Source organism: Pollicipes pollicipes, unplaced genomic scaffold, assembly GCF_011947565.3.
Source record: "Pollicipes pollicipes isolate AB1234 unplaced genomic scaffold, Ppol_2.1 Scaffold_1600;HRSCAF=1878_pilon_pilon_pilon, whole genome shotgun sequence".
NCBI classification, from domain to species: domain Eukaryota; kingdom Metazoa; phylum Arthropoda; class Thecostraca; order Pollicipedomorpha; family Pollicipedidae; genus Pollicipes; species Pollicipes pollicipes.
The window spans coordinates 917,330-935,998 of record NW_023595962.1 but is presented as its reverse complement, the minus strand read 5'-3'; the positions used below and the strand labels follow the sequence as shown (position 1 = coordinate 935,998).

The 18,669-nt window shown below is 55.1% G+C and overlaps 1 protein-coding gene across 1 annotated transcript in view; it reads left to right on the top strand.

Moving 5' to 3' along the window:
• LOC119092286 (long-chain-fatty-acid--CoA ligase 1-like) overlaps positions 1–17,868 on the top strand; it is a 28,945-nt gene extending 11,077 nt beyond the window's left edge. The window contains 13 exon segments of the mRNA XM_037215260.1: positions 2,042–2,168; positions 3,687–3,797; positions 4,667–4,738; positions 4,741–4,820; positions 7,165–7,176; positions 7,840–8,040; positions 9,239–9,439; positions 11,526–11,743; positions 12,885–13,035; positions 13,949–14,140; positions 14,868–15,008; positions 15,448–15,711; positions 17,232–17,868. Of these exon segments, the coding sequence (XP_037071155.1) occupies positions 2,042–2,168; positions 3,687–3,797; positions 4,667–4,738; positions 4,741–4,820; positions 7,165–7,176; positions 7,840–8,040; positions 9,239–9,439; positions 11,526–11,743; positions 12,885–13,035; positions 13,949–14,140; positions 14,868–15,008; positions 15,448–15,711; positions 17,232–17,369 (1,908 nt within the window). The 3' untranslated portion in view covers positions 17,370–17,868.
• Positions 17,869–18,669: the final 801 nt, after the last annotated feature.

Below are 18,669 nucleotides of genomic sequence, written 5' to 3'. Positions count from 1 at the left end.
GCTTCCTTCCCTCCTCCAGTTTTGCAGCTGTGCGGCCGCCGCTGCTGGCTAGTGAATACTGCCAAACAGATCTAACCTCCCGGGAAAACAATGTCAACGGCGTCACTTGCCGTGTGCTACACCTGCCAGGTGCTGTCGCGCGCTGGGAATGTTTCCCGTGCAGTGCCGGTTATGCGTCGTTGGCTGTGTTGTACCGACCGGGCTCGCCGCGCCGGCGAAGAACTGGAGCACCAGCTGGCAGCCCGCTGCGAGAATGCAGGGGAAATTCCTCCAAATTCTTATAAATTCCTCTCCCTCCGCCCGGCGATCACGGCTGGCGTGGCGGGCAAGGCAACGCACCCGGTCTCGGGATGTTCGAGATGAGATTTGCTGTGCTGTTGTTGCCTCGGGAGGTTTGTGTTAAGATGCGTTGTGCTTTCGTTGGGTTGGGAGGTTTGAGTTGATGTGTTGTGCTGTTGTTGCCTCGGGAGGTTTGAGTTGAGATGGTTGTGCTGTTGTTGCCTCGGGAGGTTTGTGTTAAGATGCGTTGTGCTTTTGTTGCCGTGGGAGGTTTGAGTTGATGTGCTGTGCTGTTGTTGCCTCGAGAGGTTTGAGTTGAGATGGTTGCGCTGTTGTTGCCTCGGGAGGTTTGTGTTAAGATGCGTTGTGCTTTTGTTGCCGTGGGAGGTTTGAGTTGATGTGTTATGCTGTTATTGCCTCGGGAGGTTCGAGTTGAGATGTGTCGTGCTGTTGTTGCCTCGGGAGGCTTGTGTTAGGATGCGTTGTGCTTTTGTTGCCCTGGGAGGTTTGAGTTGATGTGTTATGCTGTTATTGCCCCGGGAGGTTCAAGTCGAGATGTCTTGTGCTGCTGTTGCCATTCCGGGCCCTCGTACGATTGGTAATGTGGCGACGTAATTGATGAGGTGTCGACGTGATTGATAATGATTGCATATAAACAAACAAGGGTCGAGCTAATGATTGCATCACATGAGATAAAGTGGCTGCTTGCGTGATCTTCGGTAATAATAGGCATATTGAAGATAACCAAGATTCATATTCTGGCAGTTATGATGGTGGTGATTGTGAAATTTTAATAAGTTCAGCAGCTAAGGTCACCTTGCACCTCTACCGGTTATCAATAACGATGGCAGAGACGTTGCCCCTGGTGGCGCCAGCAGCGCTGATGGAAGGCGTGGCATTGTTTCAGTGCCGTGAGAAGAATTACCATAGATTATCCTCCGTTCTCGCAGTGATCGGCCGGTGCTGCCTGCCTTGTGCCAGGGATTGATCTGTCCGGCGTTGGTTAGGAGCGAGCTTTGGCTTTGCGCGGACGAGCTCTGGCTTTTTTCTGTTGGCTTTGCGCGGGGGAAAGGCATCGGCCGGCGCGCCCCACCGGTCACTCCGAGCACCAAAAACAACTCCGATAAATATACAAACGGAAGCATCACCAACTGGCAGGTCGATCCACTTCGAAACCAGTCATCCGCCACCATTTTTAAATCACTCCGTCATTCGCCGTGTTTTAAATGGCTCGTGAAATAGCACCGATGTGACAGACGACGATAAAGCGGCGAGGGCCGGCGGAAATATGTCATGCGGCATGGAGCTCGAAGCGTCGGCAATAGCAAGACCTGCTGCGATGGAAATAGGTGCGACAGACAATATGCTAGACTACGGCTTCAATTGCCAGCAGAGCAAAGTTCGCCTCTGCGCAAGACCTGTCTGCGGATGCCATTCCGTAGTGTGATTCATGGGTTATTGTGGGCTGCATGACGACACGCTTGCATGCCTCCAGCTCTAAAAATACGCGACTTGTCGCTGTTGCGTGCGCAAAATACAGACGTAAGTACGGTCACTATTTACCACTGCAGTCATGCAGATGAATGATGAGATGCGGTGAATGATGAGCTGGGTGAGCGCCCCTCTCACACCAGCCGAGCGCTCCGTAGGTGGTGAGCTGAGTGAGCACCACTCCACCACAGGGTCCGGTGAGCGGTGAGTGAGCGCCGGCTGCCGCAGGGTCCGGTGAGTAGCGAGCTGAGTGAGCGCCGTTCTGCCGCAGGGTCCAGAGCTGGTGCGCCGCTCCCGACTGCCACAGACTGCCACCGAGCCGGGTCGGCCGTTCCGGGCGTTGGACGACGCCTGCCGTACACTGTACGATACCTTCAGGCGCGGCGCCAAGCTCTCCAGTGAGTGACACCGACGGCTACCTGGGTGACCTCGTGACCACCGGTGACCTTTGACCGCGGCGCGGGACCCTGGGCTACGTCACGTGACCTCTGATCGGAGTGGGACACCTGTGGCTGGGATACTTGACCTCCAAGTGGAGCTGTGACCTGTGACCGTGGCACGTGACTTGTGACCGGGGCTCGTGACATGTGACCGGGGCTCGTGACCTGTAACTGGGGATCGTGACCTGTGACCGGGGCTCGTGACCTGTAACCGGGGATCGTGACCTGTGACCGGGGCTCGTGACCTGTAACTGGGGATCGTGACCTGTGACCGGGGCTCGTGACCTGTGACCGGGGCTCGTAACGTGTGACCGGGGATCGTGACCTGAGACCGGGGATAGTGAGGTGTAAAGGGGGTCATGACCTGTGGCTGGGTCGCAGCTGGATGAAAAAATGACGTCAATGGGGGTTTCGAGTTAAGCTCTAGTAAATTAATGAACGCAACTGGACTTGTGAAAACATGGCATTCCATGCGTACGGGGTCAGCATTCCCCGAATGTCCCGGGCGTGATGCGGTGGAATGCTGACATGTGGATACGTACGGTACGAATGATTCGTGGATTGCATGTAATGGAATTTTTAGCATGATGTTTCACTCTCAGGCTGTCGAGTCTGTGTCATGCAGCCAGGGAGCGAGGCTCCCGTCGGTTTTGCAAAGGTTGGAGATTGCTTTTGAGCTTGTATGGCAACGTCACGAAGTTACAAGGCGTCTCTGGAACACGAAACGTGAGAGGCATTTGTAAGTGTTTTGTGCGCTAGGTGTGACTTTCGTGGTGCCTGAAGCGTTCCAAATATTTAAATGTTCGACACGAGACGGTCTGGGGAGCGTTGGCGCGAACTTCAAATATACTAGACGCAGGAAGAAGGAAATATTATGTAGGACTCATTGCCTGCTTGTGACCGCTACCAATCGTTCTGAAGTTCCTCTGGACAAAATCAACCACGACATCAGTAGCACCCATCCTCCTGCCATCAACCTGATCGACCTCTCGTCCTGTCCTCTTGTCTTCTTGCACTGTCCTCTTGAGCGCCCTAAATCGGTGCCGTGGAGGGTGGCGCTAGCCGGAGGAGCGCCAGCGACCGGCCGGCGGTGAACGCGATGGCATTCGAGACCATGACAGCGAGAAGACAGCACTGGCATTCTCGCGATTCACGCCTACCGCTAGTCCAAGCCTGGCGCGTGAAAAGCCGTAGGGGGACACCTGCGTGCTCTGTGGCGGCGTGTGTGACCTGTCGTACACTGTGCAAAGAAGGACGCGTGGCTTTTCCTTGCGTGGTGTCAGACCCCGCCACACACACATTCCAGCCCGCAGTTGGAATTTGCCTAATCGCGCGTAATATAACCGGCATTTGCGCAGCGCTCCGGCGGTCCATAGTTGACGGACATTTGACGGACCTGCCTCGCATGACGGTCGATGGGATCGCGGAGTGCTTTCCTGTTGGGTTTGTCTGACCGATGTCTGCGCCTCGCTGCAGACAACGGCCCCTGTCTGGGCTGGCGCGAGGCAGACAAGCCGTACCAGTGGATCCACTACAACGAGTCGCTTCTGCGCGCCAAGAACTTCGCCGCAGGCCTGGTCGCCTCGGGTGAGTGAGACAAGGTTAGATCACCGACATCGGGTCAACTCAGGCACGGCCAGGTCACTGAGGTTGGATCAAGGTCGGATCAAGTGCGGATCAAGGTTGGGCAAAGGTCGGGTCGAGGTGGGGTCATGGTTGGGCCAAGGGTGGGTCAAGGGGTCAACGGTGGGTCCGGGGCGGGTCAAATGAGTCCAGGTCAGCGGTAAGCGGTCAGCGAAGCGGGTAAGTTGAAGAAGTCGGGTCAGAGGGGCTGGGTCAAATGAGGTCACACGGGATAAAGTGAGATCGGGTTAAGTGAGCCCACATTGAATCAAGTGAGATCGGGTCAAATGAGGTCACATCTAGTTAAGTCAGTTCGGGTCAAGTGAGGGCACATCGGAGGAAGTGAGATCTGGTCAAGTGAGGTCGCATGGATGAAGTGAGATCGGGTCAAGTCAGGTCACATCGGATTAAGCGAGATCGGGTCAAGTGAGGTCGCGTTACGTGAGTTTGGCTCAAAGACATCATGACCGTTCCCTTCACGGACCGTTCCCTTCAGGGCATACGCGTGCTTAGGTTGCCAACTGCTTTAGCAGTCCCATGCTATGCACAGTGCGCATAGCATGAGGAGAAGAGCAGGTCAGATCAAAAGAGATTCACATAGGATGCGATAAAAATTGAGATGACGTAGCCAATCTCCGTACATGCATATGGACCATGGTCTGAAACCGAGCCAGATTATCTGCGATGCTTCCAGCAAGAGGGATGCCATAAGATATACTTTTATGACGTCACTTTATAACGTCAGCCGCTGGCCCTGGCTGGGGAATCCAATACCGTAGGTCTGAGATCAGGTGACGACACCCATGTATGTCGTCACTCCTACTGCCCCGCAGGCCTGAGTCCAGGTCAGGACACCAGCGTGGGCGTCTACATGCAGAACTGCCCGGAGTGGGTGCTGACGGAGCAGGCTGCTACTGCTTCAGCATGGTGGTGGTGCCGCTGTATGACGCTCTGGGGGAGGCTACCTGCGCCTACGTCATCGATCAGGTCAGGGCAGCCCTAGCATGGGTCGTTGGTTAAGTCGACGCCGCATTGTGTCATTGCTAATGTCAGCGGCGGAGCATGAGTGACGGTGCGTATATGACGTCATATGTGATGACGCATCCAAGTCTAGGAACTTAGAGCCCCTCTGTTTTGCGGGCCGCGCATCCATTAACCATGCCACGCCCACTTCCCCGCCCGAAATCAACACCGACGACGTCCGTACAGTTTTGGCCCGCGGCCGGCCGCTGGGGCTGCCAACTGGGCTGCCAGATCTGGAGTTGTTATTACGGGACGGCGGATGCCACGCAAAGATGTCCGAGCCGGATGTTTACTCACGGCAGCGTCGCAGATCGTGAATTGTCGCTCATCAAACTGATCTGACGAGAGAAAGGCTCGGGGGGAGGGGAGGGGGCAGGGTGGGGCAGAGGGGGGGGGGGGGGGGGCGAGCAGCAGCGGGACATCAATGGGACGAGAGCTGATTGAAACTCTTCAGAAAGCAGACAGGGAGCGGTCGCGGCCCAGCTGCGGCGCCGGCTCAAAACATGATCGGAATGCGGAAAGGCGCGAGGTACGCACGTGCGTCCTCATGGGAGCATGCCGCTCTCAGGTATATTGCGTCATTTCCCGCGCTGCAAGCCAACTCCTGTCTTCCTCCCTTTATCTCCTCATTGGCGAGTTACTCGGAGCACTGGGTTGACAGTAGCTGCACATAACGCGATCGCGTCCACTGCGGGGAACGTGGCGTTACACCTTGCTTTGCTGCAGCGCCGGACCAGCTTCGCTTTCCGTCAACACTTGCCAATTTACTTGCATTTTACCCCGTCTGATTTGCGCAACCCAGCCTAGTTACGGTTATCCCCGTTCGGTACATTCTCAGCCTGTGTATTTTTTTCGGTGCCGAAGTCGAGCGTTGAGTGGTGGCGTGGTATTTCCCGTGTTTGTTATGTGCATGGACGAGAGCGTTTCTCGAGATCACACGATCTTTCAGTCTTATCGTGATCCGCTTTGTCGCTACACGACGAAGTCCGTGCTACAAACCTGGTGGTATCTTGCGTGCAGGAAACCGCAGCTGCCCTGGTTTTCATCTCAATGCTAAAAATGTCGCCCATGGGGCAAGTCTGAAGGATATGACTTGGTCATGCGGACGCACGGCTCACACATCGGTCAACATGGACGGGAATGCGGTGGTGAATGCAGATTATTGAGTTCTTCACCCCCAACACCCGGCATCTGGCGTATCACGATTCTAAGAGTATTCAGGTCAACAATGTCGTGCATCAAGTGTCCATCAAGTTTCCGTCAGATTCCCTTTCCCGCAGCATTCAATCTGACATTGCTCTTGGTCGCATGGAGCCACTCCACCGAAATCCTCCAGACCAATCTGACGTTGCTGCTGGTTGATAGCGACTTCTGTCTGACCTACTGAGAATAGTCTGGGACATCATATTTATTGTGATCTCCGAGGTCTGGACTCAGCAGGCTTTTGTGATAATGGTGGCGAATGGCTGTACTGACTTTACCCTGGCTTTCAACGCAGGCTATTCTGACAATGGTGGTGACTGGCTCCGCTCTGTCTTTACTCTGACATTCAACGCAGGTCATAAGCGTTCCAAAATCCATCCAGTAGGGTGCAGGATGTAAATATAAATTCATGCTACCAGAATCCTGGCTCTTCGGCGGTCCCCGTACGTTTTTCGTTGGCGCCAATCCGTTACCCTTTGACCCCGGCCTACACATTTCACCTACTCAGCCCATTTATCAAACTTGAAGCGTATAGAAGCTGGTTTGACGGCCTCCCGGCTCAATCCTGATTGGCCGACTTTGATCAAGGGGAGGGGTCACACGCGGTGAGCCTAAAGCCGGGGTGCATGTCATGACAAATATCGACATCCTGCCACCCAGGTGGCCGAATATTGGAACACTGCAGGTCATTTTGATACTGGTGATGGATGACTCTGCTCTGGCTACTTGAGGACATCTTTACAGGCGAATCTGACAGTGATAGTAATGGATGCTGACTTCGTCTTGACTCCCTCCTGCATTGCCCGAAGGCTGTTCTTTTACGACAACGGTGAACTGCCACCTCACCCTGTCTCTTCTCTGGTTCCCCGCATGCCATCCTGACGGTTGTGTTAGATGATGACTGCTTTGCACTCGTTTCTGCCCATCTGCCGGGCAACGGTGGTGGTGATGGCGACTCCCCTCTAATCCTTCCTTGACTACCCTGCAGGCCAGCCCCACTGTGCCGGCGGGTTTTTACTCCCCTCTGATTCTCATCCGACTCCCCTGCAGGCCAGTCTGACGGTAGTGGTGACTCTTCTATGACTCACCTCTGACTCTGCCGTAGGCCAACCTGAAGGTAGTGGTGACATTGACTCCCCTCTGACTGCCCTCTAACTCCATTGCAGACCAGCCCCACTGTGTCGGTGAACTATTGACTCCCCTCTGACTGTCCTCTAACTCCATTGCAGACCAGCCCCACTGTGTCGGTGAACTATTGACTCCCCTCTGACTGCCCTCTAACTCCATTGCAGACCAGCCCCACTGTGTCGGTGAACTATTGACTCCCCTCTGACTGCCCTCTAACTCCATTGCAGACCAGCCCCACTGTGTCGGCGAATTGTTTGTCCCCCTGCAGGTAGCCTGACGAAGGTGGCGACTCCTTTCTGACTACCCCCTGACTTCTATGTGGGCCAACCTGATGGTGGTGGTGACCTCCCTCTGACTCCTCTGCGGGTCAACCTGACGGTGGTGGTGACTCCCCTCTGACTTCCCTCTGACTCCACCGTAGGCCAGCCTGACTGTGCTGTTGACTCTTCTCTGACTCCCGTCTGACTCCCCTCAGACTCCCTTGCAAGCCAACCTGATGGTGGTGGCGACTTTTCTCTGACTCGTCTCTGACTCCTCTGTCGGACAACCTGACGGTGGTGGCGACTCCCCTTTGACTCACCTCTGACTCCCCCATAGGCCAGCCTGATCGTGGCAGTGACTCCCATCTGACTCCCCTCTGACTCCCCCGTAGGCCAACCTGACGGTGGTGGTGGTGGACAACGACACCCGTCTCACCACGCTTTTGAACCGTCGACCGCGACGGCTGGCGCACGTGGTCTGCACGCACCAGCCCTCGGCCGAGATTCTGCAGCGCTCCGCTGACCTTGCCGTCCGCGTGTCCCGCTTCACCGACCTGGAGAGTGCCGGCGCCAAGGCGCAGCTGGCGGAGAGGGTGAGGCGGGTTCGGCGGGTGGTGGGGAGAGGGTGAGGCGGCCTCGGCGGATGGTGGGGAGAGAGGGGGAAATCGGCGGCTCGTGGTGGCGGACAGGTTGATGAGGATGAAGGCGATGGTGAGGTTTGGGAGGTTTTGCGAGCGTTGGGGTCAAGCTAGTTCAGGTTTGTGTCGGGTCGGGGTCATAGTGAGGTCAGGGTTAGGTCTAGTCATATTAGGCCAGGTTAGGACCAGATCAGAGTTAAGATCAGGGCAAGGATGAGGTCAGGGCTAGGTCAGCTACATATGGCTAGAGTATTGTATATCGTTCTGAAAGGTCCTGGTTTGGCACGGGATTTTCAGCTGTTTTTGCAGTGATGCTTTTTAGTTGGGTTTTGTCCATTGGTATCTGTTTATTGTTAGTTGGCGCGCGTGTACGCAAACGTGTGTGGTGTGTGCGCACGTATATGCCTGCCCGGGAGGGAGTGCTGAATCGAGGTAGGTCGTCCCTGGAAAACAGAGAGTGCCATTCGTATTTGTATGGATGGCCTGTCTACCTTCTGCTTTAGATCCTTCGAACTCTGGCACGTTTTCCTTTGTTAGTATATGTTACCATCACATCATTATTTCCGAAGTGGCACTCAATTAACAGGGCATAAGAGCGGATGATGGTCCCCGGATAAGTGCCAACGTCGCGCCGCGGGCGGGGGCCAACACAAACACAAACAGCGCGACCGACTCGCACTACAAACACTGCATTCACTCGACCAGGCAGTATCAAGTCCAGGTTTTCTCAGTGTTGCTTGGAGAGCAGACCCTCCCTTCCCCTTCCGTGCGCGGCGCTTCCAGCGATGTTATTATTTCAGCCACGTGTGTCCTCACACCCGTCCCGATTCACAATGTCCTGACCCATCTCTTCCTCAGCCCTCTTCCATCAGCTCGTCTCCTTCATACACTATACCCCTCACGAGGGGATAGGGTTGGTTGAGGGCATGGGAGTCGGTCGCTTGCCGCGGCAAACGACTAAACCTCATGAGATCCCTATCTGTACCCCATCGGCAGGTCTTCTCCCACAACGCCTCCCTCACAGCACTTCTCGCTCCTGCCAACAGCTCTCGCGTGCCGCCCCTAGCACCGTTCAGTCCCGACAGCTTCCCCAGCCTCTGATCCCCGACTCAGCGCTCAGGCCCTCGACCTTGACCCCGGTCCTCGCCGGCAGCCGCCGCGGCCCGAGGACCTGGCCACCATCTGCTACACGGCCGGCACCACCGGCTCCCCCAAGGGCGTGATGCTGCCGCACGCCAGCCTGGTGGCGGCTGTGCACGCGCTGGTGCTGCAGCTGGACTCTCATGCGCCAGCCAGCGGCGATACGCTCGTCTCGTTCCTGCCGCTGGCGCACATGCTGGAGCGCGTCTGCGAGGTTGGTTGGCGTTGTCTTGGTGAGATGGGGGAGGGGGAGGGGGAGGGAGGACATCGGTCTCGGCGACGTATCGGGGTTTTGCAGTGCGCGCACCGCCGCGAAGCCGAAAACATGGGCCCAAATCGGTGCCAGATCTCGAATTTCCGGAGTTTGCGATGACGCGACACCAATTTTGTCTGACGGAGGAGAACACGTCGACCGTGCCGGCAAAAGTGGGCATCGGCTGCGCATCGGCTGGGTACGGGCGCTCAGTCGCAGGTCCTCGTTCTGTTGCTGCTCTTGGAGCGTTCCTTAAGGACCGGTGCCAAGTCAGGGCAAACGGAGAAGGTGAAGACATAAACCCACTGATGGCTCTTAGTGTACTCGCTGCGAAGCTCCGCGATTGCACAACCACGTGCGGCCAACTACGGCGATTGCAACAATCGGCCGGGAAGCGGCCGAAGTCGCCTTAGTTAGATTTGATCTACAACATCGTAGTCTAAAGCATGAATCGAGTGAGATGAGCCAAGTTCACGATGACCGCCAACAACCTTGCATTCCTTACGGCACGTTGGCCGCCGTTGCCGAAAAGGCGAATCAATCTATGTTTTTGTCGACTTTTTGTCAAACATTAGTCCATGTTTGTCTAACGAGGTCGTCAGGTCAGGCCAACTCCATAGACAGTCGATTTGCAAGCAGTGTCATTGCTGAAGTTGCTCACGAATATTAACATGTAAAGGAGTGAACGTCTTTGTCAGATAAACTTTTGAGAGGCGGACATTCCATTGTATTGATGTCAGCTACGTCAGTTGTAACCGCATCATGCGCTTCAGCTTTTGGATGCATTCACAGCGCACCAAGAGCGTTCAGTTCTACGTGACGTCGCGTAGAGTCTGTGCCGGTCGTCTTCGCAAAGCGACGCGTTTTTTTTTAATTGAAATCCTCGCAACTATCGTGACAATAATTGCACATGCATGGGCTTTAAGATCTTCGTTTGCGGCTACCAAGCGTGCTTTTAACAATGGAAACTGCAAATCTTACTATTTGTAACATATACAACACGTTTTCGTTACTCGTGGTCGGTCCTGGGCACCTGGCTTGACTCGTTGATACTGTTGCGCCATGTCTACCTCACTTCAATCAAGTCACGGAAAAAGGTGCCGTGCGTCCAGCAAAGATTCTACGTGACGTCACGTAGATTCTTTGTCGTCCGAGTCGCTACGAACACCAAAAGACGCAAAATGCATTGAGTATGACGTCATGAATGACGCCGGCGGAATAGATTCTTTGTCGTCTGGGTCGCTGTCAATACGACCTTGGTGTTGCCTTTAAAATGATAACAGCTGCGTTTGCCATCGACTTGCTTGTCCCAAGCCTCAAAATTAGTCTTGCTTTTCTCGCGCCGCAAAATTAATCTTGCTTGTCAAACGCCGCAAAATGAGTCTCACTGTTCACCATTAATGACTGATGCGAACCCCAAAAGTACCTGGCGTCTACATGCCATCAGGCAATGACCGCGGTCTCATATGTCACGTAGTCCAGTACACAACCCGACTCAGCAAAGCGGCCTGGTTTTTGGCCGTCGCCCCGGTCACTGCCCGCAACTTTGTTCATACACCTTGACGTCAATCAGTAATCACGACCGACAACTGCAGTAGTCATGCATTCAACACCCAGTAACCATGGCATTACAAATCACAATCATTGACTGAAACGTTCAAAAGCGGCTTTGAGGTAGCTTATCAACCATGACCTTGTAAGCTGTTCTTGACCTTTGCCGTCATTCTGACCTTAGTCAGTCGCCGGTATTGCAGCAACAGAGAGCCACGCTCTGCGCATCCGTCATAGTTTACGATCATGTGCATATCCAAAACCATAACCATAACCAAAACTATGACCATACACAAACCATAATCGTACCATGACCCTGACAATAACCAAAAACCATAAACGTAACCAAAACCATAACCATACACAAGACCATGACCCTACCGTGACCTAAACGTAAAACCACGACACGCGCGTTAACCCGCTTGCCTTCCACATCACATCCGTCCCCTCCGTCCATGACCTCGACCTCCATTACTGATCTTGACCGGGGCTGCAGGCGGTGATGTACGCGCAGGGCGGCGCGGTGGGCTTCTTCCGCGGCGACCTGCGTGGTCTGGCGGCTGACCTGCGCCAGCTGCGTCCCACCGTCGTGCCCATGGTGCCGCGGCTGCTGAACCGGCTGCGCGACCGAGCCTGGGCCGAGGTCAGCACGAGCCCGCTGCGGCGCCGTCTGCTGCGCTGGGCGCTCGCCGCCAAGCACGCCGAGGTCAAGAGGTCAGTGGCGCGGCGCGGGTCTGGGTCAGGGGTGAAGCGGACGCCGGGATGAGGGGTCAAAGGCCAGGAATGAGGTTGGATGTGAGTGTTTGAACGCAGGCCGAGGTCACGAAGCGAATGGCATGATGCTGGCCCGGGTGAAAGGTGAATGGTCAGATACGAGGCAGAGTCAGGAAGGTGAAGTCATCAAATGTATGCAGTAAAAGTTTTCTGTGGCCTTTCATGATCCGTGCCCACGATAGCGTGACTGCGTTCCCCAAGACTCATGACCCGTGACCCGTGACCCGTGACCCATGACCCGTGACCCATGGCCCATGACCCATGACTCATGACCCGTGACCGCAAGGTCGAGTAATATACGCGTTTGTGATTTGCGGTCGCGACCCCAGGTGACCTGGCGGCCCTCGAAGACTGCGGTTTCCTTTGCATCCGTGTAACTGGAGATGAGCCTAGTGTCTGCAGGAAATTCTATCAACTGCTGTCGCGCGCAGCTCTGTGTGCTTAGTGCCTTCGTGCACACCGGCAGATAGGTAACATGATACAATAACATCCCACGGCTGACCATGACCTAACGACCCATGGGTATCCGGGCACTCATTGTGACCTTACGACCCATGGGTACCCGGGCACTCTCTGTGACTTCACCACCCACAGGTATCCAGGCATTCCTTGTGACCTGCTCCGACCCACCACAACCTGTACGCCGCCCTCCGACCACACTGAGACAACTCGTGATCTGTACGCTTCTTTAGGCCCTGCGATGATCCGCCATGACCTTTGACCCGGGAATGGCCCTTTACAGCTATTTTTAGGCTCTCTGGAGCCCGCTTTGACCCAACATGACACGCGCAGTCCTTTATGTACCCGATAGGACCCACAGTGACCGGCGCACTCGTGCTCCGCCACCATGACCTCTCGTGACCTGTTGTGACCTTTTGTAGCCTGCCCTGACCTGTCGTTGCCTGTCGGGACATGCCATAGCCTGTGGCGAGCTGCCGCGGCCGTTTGTGACCTGCCGTGGCCTGTCCTGACATTTCATGACCTATCCATGACTGTCACATGTCCTTTCGTGACCTTCTGTGGCATTTCCTGACCAGTCGTGACTTATTGTGACCTATTATGACCGCGTACGCCGCCGCAGGTCAGTGGTGCGGCATGACTCGGTGTGGGACCGGTTTGTGTTCCGGCGCACGCGGGCCTCGCTGGGCGGCAGGGTGAGGCTGGTGGTGGTGGGCTCTGCGCCTACCGCCTCCGCCGTGCTCACCTTCGCACGCTGCGCCCTCGGCTGCACGGTCAGTCACGTGTCTCTTTTTCGTTTCTTTCATGTTGGCTTCGGCTGCACTGTCAATCACGTGTATGTTTTTTTTTCGTTTTTTTCATGTCAGCCACGTGTCTTTTGTCGTTTATGCATGTAAGGCCTCGGTTGCACTGTCAGTCACGCGTGTTTTTTTTCTCGTTTTTTTCATGTTAGGCTTTGGCTGCACTGCCAGTCACGTGCCTTTTGTCGTTTTTTCATGTAAGGCCCCGGTTGCACTGTCAGTCACGTGTATTTTGTCGTTTTTCATGTTAGGCTTCGGCTGCACTGCCAGTCGCGTGTCTTTTGTCGTTTTTTCATATAAGCTCCCGGTTGCACTGTCAGTCATGTGTCTTTCGTCGTTTCTCATGTTAGGTTTCGTCTACACAGTCGGTCACGTGTATTTTTCGGTTTTTTCATGTCAGGCTTTGGCTGCGCTGTCAGTAACGAGTTTATGGTTCTTGTATTTTAAGCCTCTACGTTTTGAAGCGATAAAGTTTTGTGTGAAGGGGCACTCGGCGCGCGTTACCGGGTTCAACGTTATTTAGCGGTGGAGGCTGCATGGATACTGCGAACACCGAGAGACCACAATGCTAGATTAAGATCTCACCCGTGTCTCTTGGACGCATTCTTCGACGGTGAGTCTGAGACCTGGATCCTGGTTCATAAAATGCATGCCTCCTAAAAGACATATCTGTAAGACTCAGCGTTTAAGACTTCCACAGGACTTAAGCACCGTAACCAGCACAGCATTTCCGGGGCCCAGTCCTAGTTAACAGCACCCGACAAGAGCGCTTCTTCCGGCAGTACGCAAAGCAACATCCACCGTGTCTTTCTGACGCTCGAATTACCCTCTCGCGCAACACCCGCTACTGCTGACGGCCGTGGGGCCCGACCCCTCCTGCCGGCAGGTGCTGGAGGGGTACGGACAGACCGAGTGCGCGGCCGCCTGCACGCTGACGCTGCCGGGAGAGGCGCGGCCCGAGCACGTGGGGCCGCCACTGCCCTGCTGCGATGTCAAGCTGGTGGATGTGCCGGAGCTGGGCTACTTCGCCGTATCCGGCCAGGGCGAAGTCTGCGTACGTGGCAGCAACGTCTTCAGGGTGAGGCGGAGAGCTTCAAGGTGGGGGGAGGGGGGAGGGGGGGGGGGGGGTGCGGACGATGGTTACAGTGTCGGAAAGACGACGTCTTCAGGGTGAGGAGGGCCGCTGGCGATGACTACAGTGTCGAAGGACGATGTCTTCAGCATGGGACAGAGAGCTTCATGGCGAGGAAGAGCCCTGGCGATGACTTGAGTGTCGGAAAGGCGATGTCTTCAGGGTGAGGAGGGACGCGGGCGAGTGGCTGTCGAAGAAGAAGCATCTTCAGAGTGACAGGCGGCACAGGGAGCGAGAGCCATCATGGTCCTTCAACGTGATCTTCGCCACGGGGTAGCTGTGGATGTACAGGGAGTCAGCACTGGCACAGGGGATGGGGATGCACAAACAATATCTTCAAGGCAGTCTCGAACACGATCTTCGGCCTTCAAGGTGGGAATGGTGCACTAGAGGTATGAGGTACATCTTCAGGGTTACTCAGGAAGACGAGGAGGAGGCGGTTGTTCATGATGAGCAGTATCACGTGATGCGTAAGAAGAACTTCGTGTTTCTGGGGTTTGTATGGGAGGTACAAGAGCGTTTCAGCACAAACGTAGGTACCGTGGATAATGCATGAGAACCAGCCGGAAAGTCAGGATGCGGAACGGAACCGAACCGCTCCACCGTCTCTTCCACCTCGCTGACTTCATCCGGGACATGTCACTGAGCTAGAACCTCGGCCGTGCCGTCACAGGGCTACCATCGTGACCCGGAGCGCACGCGGGAGGCGCTGGACGAGCAGGGCTGGCTTCACACCGGCGACGTGGGACAGTGGACGCCAGCCGGCACCCTCAGCATCATCGACCGCAGGAAACCCATCTTCAAACTGGCGCAGGTCGGCGGCTCGCTTCTGGTCAACCCCGCGGCGTCGGGCGACTGCGGGCGGTGGACCAATGTGCCAATGTGCCACGCGTTCATCGTTGGCTTGCTTACTGCGTTCGTATTTTCGGCCAATGCGTGGAGAGAGATTGTGACTGGATGACCTCTTCACCCATGCGTATTAGCGATGAGACCGCTAGTTGGCGCCAGTCGACATGATGTAGCACAGCGCGTCGTTAAGTAATGCTACTGATGTACTTTCAACTGGGTATAGGGTCTGCATGACCCATGGGCTTAGGATTCATAGACGTAGAGTTCATGGGTGTGTGATTCATGGACATAGGCCGTTGGGCGGATGCTTGATTGTACCCAATTTTGGGAAGAATTTAATATTACCGGATCATGCAGGCGGTCATTATTATTTCCCACTACCCCTCCCCCTTCATGTCTCTCAGGGCGAGTACGTCGCGCCGGAGAAAGTGGAGGCCGTCTACCTGGGCTCCCGCTTCGTCGCGCAGCTCTTCGTGCACGGAGACAGCCTCAAGTCGTATGTGGTGGCGGTGGTGGTGCCGGCCGTGGTCGCGCTGAAGGCCTGGGCCGCCTCCGCCGGCATCCCGGGCACGCTGTCGGTGCTGTGCCAGTCGCAGGCGGTGCGGGAGATGGTGCTAGAGGACATGGCGCGCCTGGCCGAAAAAGCTGCGCTCAAGGGCTATGAGCAGGTGAGGCGGGTGGCGAGGGGACAGGGGGCGGGTAGCAGGGGAGATGGGGGACAGATGGGCGGTGACAGGGGAGGTGGGGAATGGAGGCGCGGGTGACAGGGGAGATGGGGCATGGAGATGCGGGTGACAGGGGAGATGGGGGATGGAGTTGCGGGTGACAGAGGAGATGGGGGATGGAGTTGCGGGTGACAGGGGAGACGGGGCATAGAGGTGCGGGTGACAGGGGAGATGGGATGGAGGTGTGGGTGAGGAAGCGAGGGGGCAGGTGGTATGGCATTAGCAAGGAGAAGTGAGAGAAAGGGAAGCAATTGAGACGTCGAAGAAAGGGCGTGCGAAATGAGCTGAGATATGTATGGGACGTGAAGCAAAATGTGAAGAGGTGATCAAAAAGAGAAAAGGGGTGAAATGGGATGAAAGGATGAAACAGATGCGCGGCATTTTAGTGAACATATATATGGCAGAAAGAATGTAAGGGTCAATAGAAAGCAGGACAGGAAACGGAAAAAGCCAACCAGACTCGGCAACTCTTATGAAGTCGCATAAGCTGGGGTAAACCAGCCGGATCCGACATCACGGCTAAAAGAAATATTGAAGACATAGATGCAGTTGGATAATGTCAATTACGCATACTCTAGTGCCCTTCCGATTAATTGCACGTTTCGTGACAGATAGACCGGTATTTTGAAATCCGATGTTCGACTACATGCAGGACCTCGCGCGCGTAGTTGAGCTTCTGTGTAGCCATTGAGTGGCCAGATACTGCGCTGCGATGTTGCACTGCAGCCCAGTGGCTACTTGCTTTGTAGCCTGTGAGTGGCCAGGTATTGCGCTGCGATGTTGCAATGCAGTTCAGTGGCTACTTGCTTTGTAGCCAGTGAGTGGCCAGATATTGCGCTGCGATGTTGCAATGCAGCCCAGTGGCTACTTGCCTGACTTACCCTCATGACACTGGGCTCCCAGATCTCTGTCAGGTTTTGATACGCAGGGCTTTGCATTTGGGACTCGCGTGAATGTTTTCCAAGGATGGCAACTGATCGTACATACTACAAAGCGATATTCCAAGTGATCATTTCAACCCGAATTCGAATGTGAACTTGGGACAACCTTGCCGTGATTCCTAAATGCTATGCTGCTGCAGAAGGATCCCTTCAGCCTACGAAACAAACTCACTTCTTGCCTCAAGTCAAAGCGAACGGAATGAAAGCCTTGATACAGCCTGTCTGAAACCTGCGAAATGGCCATTTGGCGCGCGGCTGCGGCTATCCAGCTGCAAATGTGCATCTTGTTTTCCGCCAAAACGTGCGGTTGTTTCCCGCGAGACCTCCGTCATTCGTGCAACCGCATTTACCTCCTCCGAGATACACAGACGCACAGGCGTTGCAATCTGAACAGGCTTCCAGCCCCGTAAGTGCCGCTGAGGCTGTGGAACTAAGCGTTCTCGCGGTTTCCCACGTGCAGCGTGCAAACAGCACTTTTGCGATCCTTTCTGCGTGCGCTGACGCTTGTCCCTAATCGCACAGGTAAAGGATATTTACCTGCACCCGGACCCGTTCAGCGTGCAAAACAACCTTCTCACCCCTGGTCTCAAGTCAAAGCGACCCGAAATGCGACGATATTTCAAGCCACAGCTGGATGATCTCTACGCAAAACTGGGCTGACGCTCAGTGCTGCCATCTCGTGTGCGTTCGGCGAACATGGGTGGGATGCGTCGCAGCTGTTGATGGCGGCGGCGTCGTTGATACAGATTGTCGGTGGTTGAAAGTGTGTGCGTTTTGGAGTGATGCTAGGCGAGACGGTAGAATCCGTGCATACTCTTTGATGAGATCCCGCTTTGCAACGTGGACTCATCTGCTGGTGTTTCATTGACGCTTGGCATTGAGTTGGCATTCATCAGAATGTTAAGAAAACATGTTCATCGCCCCAGTACTGACTCGCTCATTTCGCGTATCTTCTGAACACGAACTGTTCACATGTGCTGAGTCGTAAAATAAGCGATGATATGTGGTTACTCCCATGTGAAACTTCGCAGAGCTCCCTTTAACTACATATCTCTACGAAAACGGTACTGTGTGGCAACAAAGCGCACGTTAAGGTGCTTCCACCAATGTTTTTGTCCCCAACTGACCGTTCTTTTTCAATAAACAAACAGAACTATGACTGAAATGCATTGAAGAAGAAAACGATGATGATGATGATGAAGATGAAGATGATGCAATGAAGTCCGTTCCAGTCGGGTATATGCGTAGCGCCAACGAGTCCAACGGGCGACTTTAAAAAATGCTTCCAAACGAGAGCAACCCTGCGTCCGAATGCCAGCCTTTGCACAACACCACACCCTCTACCCTGTTCTCTACTTGTACTGCATCTGGAACTCGCCTCGAATCTGGATGTGCCACGGGCCTGTGTTAGGCGGCGAACTTTGCGCGGATATTCGCCGCCTTTGGGCCCGCGTACCTGAAGCCCGCATTCAAAGTTGTGAGCCCGAGGCGGGCTCTGTAGACTCGAGTGAGCCGAACTGCTTTGGCTCAAGTGCTGCTGATATTGTCCTGCTGTGTTTTGTGTCTGGAGCACAAGTCTGTATGCCTCCGCTGCCGTGTTTCGTGTCCGGAGCACAAGTCTGTATGCCTCCGCTGCCGTGTTTTGTGTCTGGAGCACAAGTCTGTATGCCTCCGCTGCTGTGTTTCGTGTCCGGAACATGAGTCTGTAGACCTCTGACGCTTTGTTTCGTGTCCGGAGCACAGGTCTGTCACCTGCCGGCTACATGTCCGCCATTTGCGGCGAGCCTCTGGTTACCCAGACGGCCTGTACCGAACGACTGTCTCGAACAGCCTACGGTGTGATGAACCGGTACCTTACGCGCACGGCGACGTAACCGAGCGAACGTGTCGACGAGGCGACGAGGTAGAGAGCTGACATTCGCCTACCAGGCGTGGTGACGGCTGGCGATTGAGATGTCGG